This window comes from Kryptolebias marmoratus, linkage group LG6 (assembly GCF_001649575.2).
Source record: "Kryptolebias marmoratus isolate JLee-2015 linkage group LG6, ASM164957v2, whole genome shotgun sequence".
NCBI lineage: Eukaryota > Metazoa > Chordata > Actinopteri > Cyprinodontiformes > Rivulidae > Kryptolebias > Kryptolebias marmoratus.
This window is the reverse complement of record NC_051435.1, coordinates 11,501,885-11,510,517: the sequence shown is the minus strand read 5'-3', so window position 1 is coordinate 11,510,517 and position 8,633 is coordinate 11,501,885. Positions and strand designations below refer to the sequence as shown.

The 8,633-nt window shown below is 41.7% G+C and overlaps 1 protein-coding gene across 1 annotated transcript; it reads left to right on the top strand.

Moving 5' to 3' along the window:
• Window positions 1-4,046: 4,046 nt before the first annotated feature.
• Window positions 4,047-8,400, top strand: dlx1a (distal-less homeobox 1a). The gene is made up of 4 exons (XM_017424379.3): window positions 4,047-4,332; window positions 5,328-5,920; window positions 6,204-6,403; window positions 6,577-8,400. Exons 2-4 carry the CDS (start codon window positions 5,611-5,613, stop codon window positions 6,826-6,828), a joined length of 762 nt encoding a protein of 253 aa, XP_017279868.1. The 5' UTR covers window positions 4,047-4,332; window positions 5,328-5,610; the 3' UTR covers window positions 6,829-8,400.
• Window positions 8,401-8,633: the final 233 nt, after the last annotated feature.

The following is an 8,633-nucleotide window of genomic DNA, read 5'->3' as shown; positions in this document are numbered from 1 at the left end:
CCGGCACAAATGCAATGTCCACGGCTTTTAGTCACAAAGAACTTTGTTACAAATGGAGCTTCCACCTTCTACTTATACAAAGAAGAGAGGGGGAGAGCAAGACTTGTATCAACATGACAATTTTCCATCATTAAGACTAATGACAGGCACAGACTGTGGGGATCAAGGGGAGCACAAAAAAAGAGAGGCGCATTCAGGTGTTGGCTGAGTGCTGACCTCCTTCCTGTCTTTGTTGGAGACTTAACTCTTAACAAAAACTAAAAAGGGTTTCAGACTAAAGGCGCAGTGGCAGCTGAACGTCAAGCAGCCCCGCTCTCCATGGGCAAATGACTTAATTGTCAAATTTGCATGTTTTCCATTTGCTGGGAAATTAATTCAATAAGACCTACATGTAAAGATGTTTAATCAATCATTGTTTTGGTGAAATAATTCCCCGGCTCTCTTACATCACTTTGCAAACTGAGCTTTTATGCCTTTTTTTTTCTTTCTGTGGTTGGTGGGGGTGAGGGTGGGGGGGACTCATCTATAAATTAATTTTCTGATTGAAGCAGATCTTCGCCCTGCAGTTCGGACGCTGCAACATGCAACAGGTACGACGACGCATCATTGTGACACTGGTTTCTTTTACAGTTTAGTTGAATTAAGTAAAAGCCATATTTTTCTAAGTCCTTTCTCCCCCTGCCTTCACTCAGGTAATTGGTCATTTTGCAGCCAATTTTGGGCAGCTTGGATGCTTGCTGCCATGGCCTGACCCCTGCTGCTGCTGTAATGGGGACAGCATTTCTACCAGTTCACTGGGGGCTTTTTCCACACCGTGACCCCTGCTTTCTAAGGAGAAAGCACCTCTGAGCACTGAAAAGGCAAAAGGGAGTAGAAATGTGGCTTTGAAGGGGTGTTTTTTTATAGCCTGATGTCAGTCAGCCAGTGTTGGGTTAATCAAATGGGATATAATCATTATTTTTACCATGTAGAGGAAGTTTTTTTTGCTGTAAGAGATATAGACAGTTGATTTTTTTTACAACTAATATGCAAAAACAAACTTTCATGAGATTTTGTTGTTGTTATTATCAGGATTTAGCATCAATCTACAGATTTATCTGCAAGAACAAGAAGAGCATGAGGGCCTCATGATGGGGTGATGAGAAGCAGGAGCTTCAGGTGTCTCCAGCACCTAAAAGCAAACAAAACAATCATTAATATCCTGCACAGAAAGCCCCACAATTTAATGCTTTTCTTATTTTATCAACCTGGAAAACATTTTCGTTGTCGAGTCTTGAAACAACTGAAGTGATACAAAAAAAAAGAAAAACAGAGCAAGTTTCTAAAATGTATCACAGTCTGAAGCATTCAGTTCAGTCTCAGTCTTATTTGTTTTATTGAATTAATTATAAAACGATTCAACTTTATTTACAGAGCATGCAAAAAACAACCGAACTTGACCAACGTGCTGTAAAATAAACTCATAAAAGCAAGAACACCTAAAAAAAGCATTAAAATCAATTAAAACAGAAAAATAATATTAAAACAGAATACAAAAACAAATAAAATAATAAAATTATGTCTGCCATGTGCAATAATTAGTGTTTAAAAAAAGCTATAAAATGTGTTTTCTGTCCTAAACCATAAAACTAGATTAAAGTTCTAATAAAATATAATTTAAAAAGGTAAAATTAGAGCATTTATGAAACTTTTTATTTCAGCAACATCTCTTTCCAGTAACATTTTCATCTATATTTACGTAACAACTAATTTAATTAGAGCAAAATGAAAATGTTTTAAATCACTTGTGATATCCAATCAAATCAATTTAAATCCTACTGATTAAAATAACTGCCTGAGACAAATAAAAATTAAAGATCTTCAATATTATAATTAAATTATACCACATATATTAAAAGCTCTTTAAATGAGCAGGATGTATTTTGAAATTATCCAGTAAAAGTTTGGCATTTATTTCATAATTAATCACATAAAACTTCATTTAACTCTCTCCACGTGACCTTTGTGACCCTTTCTGATGACTCAACAGATTAACCAACACAACAATCTTATTTCTCAGATCATGTTAGTCCCTTTTTTTTTTTGTTTACACATAACTCAGCAAACAAAATCAATTCACATTTTGATGCCACATTGAACATGAAAATAGACACTGAATCGAGTTAATTGTGGCGCGTCTAGTTTGCGTTCATTGACGCTGCAAATTACAGGATGGCAGCGAGGAGCAGAGCCAGAGAGACGACGGAGAACAAAAGGCAATTTTACTTGTTTGATCCGCTGCTTTTAAAACGTGAAACACCAACCTTCGTAGTTTGACATTTCTGCTGCTCGTCACTCACAGAATCTGCAGCTGAAGCTGGAGTAATGTCCATTATGGGGTGGGGGGAAGAGAAAATGAGCCTATTGGGAATACATGTATTTTTATTTGATTTTTAAGGTGTTTGAGACGCTTCTGTTGCATCATATTTGGCCTTATTTGTGTGACAGCACGTTAAAGATAAGAAAATTTAATTTGACAGCTTTAAAAGCAAACAAATAAATATTCTAAAAGAGGAAAAATCAGTGGATTTGGGCCTAGAAAATGCAATCTAAGGTTTGTGGATTTAAAAAAAAAACAGCATTTATTTCTATCTCATGCATCAGTAATTAAAGGTACTCACTGCAAAGTCATGAAGACAGGTAAAGAAAAATAATAAAGTAAAAATCTATCATTAATGTGTCATTAAATTAGAAAATTTGCTGCCCTGTGGCTTTGTTACAGGAGAAGGGACTAAAAAAAGGTCAACAATGGTGACGTCCATGGAAGATTATGTATTGTATTTACGCTCACATCAGCTGAGTAAAAGATGCAGATAAAAGTGCTTTGTTTACATTAAGCGCATACCCGCATTTCAGCACTGCAGGTCAGCATATCGGGAAAACTACGAGCGCAAACTCGTTCAAACTGCAGCTGTAGTTTGTAGGTCAGGGTTAACCTTTATTTACGGTCCATTCCGCGGTTTGCAAGGAGCGCCTTTAATCGCGGCCTCGGCTGCAGATTTGGTGGCTGCCAAATATGTGGCTCTGCAGCTGAGGAGGGCTTCCTGAAATGAAGTCGGTGACATGTTGCCCCACCACCACCCAGCCTCCTCCCCCCTTCCCTCTGCGCCCGTCTCTCCACCTCTGCACTAACCCTCAGGTGAAGAGCAGCAGGTGTTAAAACACCCTCAGCCACAGAGCTACTCACTCCTAATGAGTCCTGCCTCCGCGCTCCAGCCATGCATGGAGGACTTTATTTTTAGTGCGGGCGAGTTAAGAGTCCTGCTGCTGCCGGGGGGGCCCCTGCGCTGCCCTCCTGCCGGCGGAGTCAAATTATTAATGACACCGGGAATATTATCACATTTCTGCTCCGTCCTAACGACACGGAGGAAGCTCGAGAAACATTTTACAGGAAGAAAAAAATCATTAAAATAATTTCTGCAGGATGTTTTCGGTTAAGTCTCTTCTGCTCCAAATTGCATCACAAAAACCTCCCTCATTATACTTCTTCCTCTTATTATTAGTGCACTTCTGCTATTATTTTACATGCTTTTTTTTCTCTTCCAAATTCCGCCTCAATTCTGTTAATGGTTTTGCTCGCAGCCGTCTGTAGATACTATAATCGTGGGAAAATAATGACAGTTATCAGTCGCACCCACCAAGTACCCATAAAAAAAAAATCTGTCCTCTGTTCTGGAAGATGATAATTATTGGTTGTACTACCATTATCATTGTCGTTGTTGATAGAGGAAAATCTTGAGGCATTCCCCCCCCCCTCACCCGACCCAAAGTAATTCCAGAGAAATCACTTCAAATTGGCCCATTTTAAGGGGGACAAGGGACCGCGCTTTCGCTATATAGCCTAATATTTCACAGAAATCTTTAAATCCCGCAGCCAGCCAGCCAGAATACATCGTGGCGCACAAACACCGCCGTGATGTCAGCCGCCTTGCATTTTCTTTTTTTTTTTTTTTTTTGGATAAAGCGTTTTGCAACTTGCCAGTNCACCAACCCCCCCACTTCAATTATGCAATTACGCTGATAATCGCAGTGAGGGAATTTAACTGCCTTTAATTTGTTATTCAGGTGGAGATGATGGAGGGACCGCGGATGATGGAGCAGCTCGGCTGGGCTCCCGCTCTGCGCAGACACGAGAGGAGCCGCGGGCTGCGCGTGGAGCCTGGGAGCAGGAGGAGCAGGAGGAGCAGGAGGAGACCCTGGATTCTTGCTGCTGCTGCCTTCAGAGAGGGGGGCGTCCCGCAGAGGCTCTCTGACCTCGGATGGAGCGGATTCCTTCTACTGCATCTCCATCACGTAACTCTTTTTTTAAAATGATTTCTTCCCCCTCCTCCCCAATCATTTATTTCCACACCTATATAAAGTCTTTAATTTTATCTGTTGATTAACATTAAGACTGCATGATGTCGACGTCTGAGCGTTAAACTGAAAGAATCTGAAGAGAGAAAAAAAAGAAAAAGAAACAGAAAAAGAGCTATCTCCAGTGTTGCCCATCTTCAGTTTAAATAGTTCTAATTATTCCTGTCATAGCTTAAATTCAGACAAATTCAAAACAGCTCCATTGATTGCACATAACACGCATGAAGATTTGTTAGAAAACACTTACATGCACTGAGAAAATGAGTTTGCAATGCACGCACAAAGCTTCCAAAACAGGCAGATCTGCAGAGAAACATCCATCCGGACAATTAAATTAAATTAAATATAAAATCTACATTTACTGTAAAACATTTCAGTTGTAAATAATGAATTCAAGAGGGGAATAAAAGGCTGTTAGTTCCCTTTAATAAACGAGAATGCAGTTAATGGTTATATTGACAGTGTTGCAGTTGGTTCCTTGCATGTTTTAGGTGTGATATGTCATCCCAAGGCCTACCTGAAGCCCCGTCCTGCTGCTGCCAGGTGGAACTGAGACCTCAGCTCGCTCTACGTGTTAAATACATGCCTAATTACAGACCTACTTATGAAAATTGAACGCCAGTGTTATGCTAATACACGGCTTCCTCCTGATGGCGCATTAGGAGCTTTAATCAAAAAAAAAAAAAAAAAAGCTTTAATCAGACTGGCCGGCAGACAAAGCAGCTGGAACTGGGATGAAAATGTTGTTTAAACTCTATTAGATGCCACTTCTTCTTTTTTTTTTCTCTCTCTCTCTGTGTTTTTTTTTTTTTTTTACTTGCTTTAACTACCAGGAATAGGCGCAACATCGACATAAAAATGGTGACGGTACAGTGAATCTTGACATGTCAAAAGGAGATCTGAGGTTTTATGGGTTTCCTTGACTTTACCAGGTTCTTCGGACCCAGCCCCAGCGTCACCAATCGGCTTCTCCCTTGGAGAGAGTGGACCAATCAGTGACAGTCTCCGATGAATATTCATGAGTCCGAGATTCAAACCTTTGAGCGAGTTTGTCTTGCTCCACAGCATCACTCCTGGGACTTTTCACGGGCACAAACTGCATTTTCTTATGAATGGAAAGAGAAAAAATCAGCTCGGCTTAAATTGGGACCCATCCTTCACTGAGATCATAGGAGGAAAACAACAAAAGCGAGACGAGGGGAACCGCCAGAAGAGATGACAATGACTACGATTCCAGAAAGTCTTAATAGCCCTGCCTCAGGAAAAGCCGTTTTCATGGAGTTTGGACCCCCGAGTCAACAAATGTCGCCTTCCTCCATGTCTCACGGACACTACCCCATGCACTGTTTACATTCTGCAGGTCACACACAGCACGACAGCTACAGTCCGGCCTCGTCGTTCCCCAGATCTTTGGGTTATCCATACGTGAACTCGGTCGGCAGCCATCCCACCAGTCCCTATCTCAGCACAGTACAGACTTACCAAAACAGCTCGGGGCTCACGCAGACACGGCTGGAGGACGCAGGTATGTTGACTTTTTTTCCCCGTGTTTCTTCGGCTTTTTTCAACACTCCCTGCTTGGTGAGGTAAAAAAAAGAAAAAAAAACACGCCTCAGATGTGGAATTAAGCATGTCAATTATTTATTGCTTAACGTTATAAACAATGTATGCAATTAAGGGTAATTATACCTAAAGTACAGCTTGTTAAACTTGTGTTGAAGCATTCATTGCTGCAGAACTGTCGCTTCTACAGCTGCCTCCTCACGCGCTTCTTTTTTTTTCTTTCTTTCCTTCTTTGTCTCCATCAGCGCCAGAAGCCGAGAAAAACACCGTGGTGGAAGGCGGGGAGGTGCGGTTCAACGGCAAAGGGAAAAAGATCAGAAAACCAAGGACTATATATTCGAGTTTACAGCTTCAGGCTTTGAACAGGAGGTTTCAGCAAACGCAATATTTGGCGTTACCGGAGAGAGCGGAGCTCGCAGCGTCGCTGGGTCTCACTCAGACACAGGCAAGGCTGAGAAACTCACAAATAGCTTCACACTGCAGGACCTTTACAGTATTATTATTATTATTATTATTATTATTATACTTTTTGGATGACACCGCATGCGTAAAGCGCGCGTAAATTGTGCGTAAAACAGCATTTTTTTCTAATCGAAATGATTTCCTTTGTCTCTGCAGGTGAAAATCTGGTTTCAGAATAAACGCTCCAAATTCAAGAAGCTGATGAAGCAAGGCGGCAGCACGATCGACACCAACGTTTTAGCCACCGGTCGTGGACTTTCGAGCGGCTCCCCCTCGGTGGCCCCCGTGTGGACCTCGCCGACCACCGTCAAGGCTTCTGTGGGCACCACCGGCTCCTACATTCCCAGCTACACCTCGTGGTATCCAAGCACGCACCAAGAGTCTATGCAACAGTCGCAGCTCATGTGAAAGAGAGACCGGAGTGTCGGGATGGTGAAGGGGCCCTGCAGCCGCTGAGCAGCGCGCGCGCGCGCGGCTCAGCATTGACGATGCTCAACAATACAACCGGAGACTGCTGCCGCCGCACCCTGCGAGCTGACACATGGAGGCCTCCTCAGACCGGGTGATGGCGGCCAGAGAAGACGCAGGGGGAGAAGGAGGAGGAGGAGGGAGATGAGGAGGTGAAAAGGTGTTGGAAAAGGCGCACAGTGCATCCAGGGCAACAAGTCCAGCGGAAATCCAAAAGGCGAAAGGATCCTTCTTTTGGCTGCTGTCGATTCCTTTCATGCCTGTTTAATTTTCTTAATTTGTGTGAAGAGTTTAGTTGCTGAGCTGTCATGTTTAGAAGAATACACGGGTTTGTTTGCGCCAGACGTCGAGTCTTAAGGTGATGATGACCTGAAATCATTAAAGGCCAATCAGGCCACAGCAGTGAGTCTTTAACCAAATCATTGATCACAAATGGTGCGCGGGCCGTCACACTTACAGCATCTTATTGGACCACAGTGAAGAGTCTGTGCAGCGCCACGTGCCGTTCTGTTGTTTCCGCGTGTTTGTTATTTAAGTTAAATTATTCAGACTTTTTTTTCCTGTCCCGTGTTCTGTTTGTAAGCGTGTTTAAGAGAACAACACTGTGTTGTTGATGCTGCACTAAAGCTTTTTTTTATGCCGTGCCCCCGGTGTTCTGTGAAAAAATATAAAAGGCCAGACGATTCGCTGCTTTAGAAAAAAGAAGAAAACAAAATCCTGAGGATGAGCAGCCGACTTGTCACTGTGTTTTGTACATAATTTCTGGATTTGTTTTTTTTTTTTTGTCTTTTTTGTGCTGTATACTGCTGTGAAACGGGGTTTTTATGGTTTGTGTATCGACTCCTCCAAATGTGTTTTAGTCACCATAGAAATGATTTACTTTTGTATTGATCACTTTAATTAATTTATCTGTTTCTGGAGTTTATGTACATAAAAACGTGCTAAGTTTCAAAAGCAGTAAAATCTGATTTAAATTATGCCAAGCCCGGTGTGTGATTCAGTCCACCCCCACCCTTGCTCTCCTCTCCATCCTCACGGTTAATGCGAGCTGACACAAAGCATGTTGCAGCAGACACCATGTGAGGCTCCTCATGTTTAACAATCAGACAGACATGGATTTCTGCTGTTTCTGCTCAGTGCTTACAGATGTGCCCAAACTTCTGCAAAATACAGAATCAAGACATTTTTATTTTGATCTAATAATAATAATAATAATTCCGCGGTTGTCTTTGGATCTGCTAAATCAAACTGGGGACAAATCGTTTATATTTTTATATAAGTTTTCTCTAAAATATAATTCCACGTGTTGGATTGTCCCATTTTTTTTATTTTTTTGCCAAAATACGGATGGGTTTTTGTGTGCGCAGTGGCTGTAGGGGTGCACAGGAAGCAGGTGCTGCAAAAAGTCTGACCGGATGTGAAGTGGAAGGGAACATTTGTTCGATTAAATTAACAAAAACAAAACCACAACAACCGATTGATTTAAGAGAGGCACCCCAAAGAGTGTTTTTTTTTTGTTTGTTTTTAGCTTTATCGTGGAGGGAAACTTTCATTTTTGAAAATTAAAAAAAAAGGTGCTCCGTTTGCACAGAAGGAATACCTTCCTGCCTGTTTTACGCGCCCTAAAAGAAACGCGGGGAAAGCTCCGTGCGTAAAAGTGACGCCGAAAAACGCACCAAAGGTTCTATATTTTTTAAAGTTTATCTGATGGGACCAGAACATTTGAAAAAGGTGTATTTTTTTAC

Bases quoted from the DNA above. Each gene is read 5' to 3' on its own strand.
- dlx1a (XM_017424379.3), top strand. From the start codon at position 5,611: ATGACAATGACTACGATTCCAGAAAGTCTTAATAGCCCTGCCTCAGGA. The intron at 5,921-6,203 runs GTATGTTGACTT...TGTCTCCATCAG, and splicing joins GACACGGCTGGAGGACGCAG to CGCCAGAAGCCGAGAAAAAC. The intron at 6,404-6,576 runs GCAAGGCTGAGA...TTGTCTCTGCAG, and splicing joins TGGGTCTCACTCAGACACAG to GTGAAAATCTGGTTTCAGAA.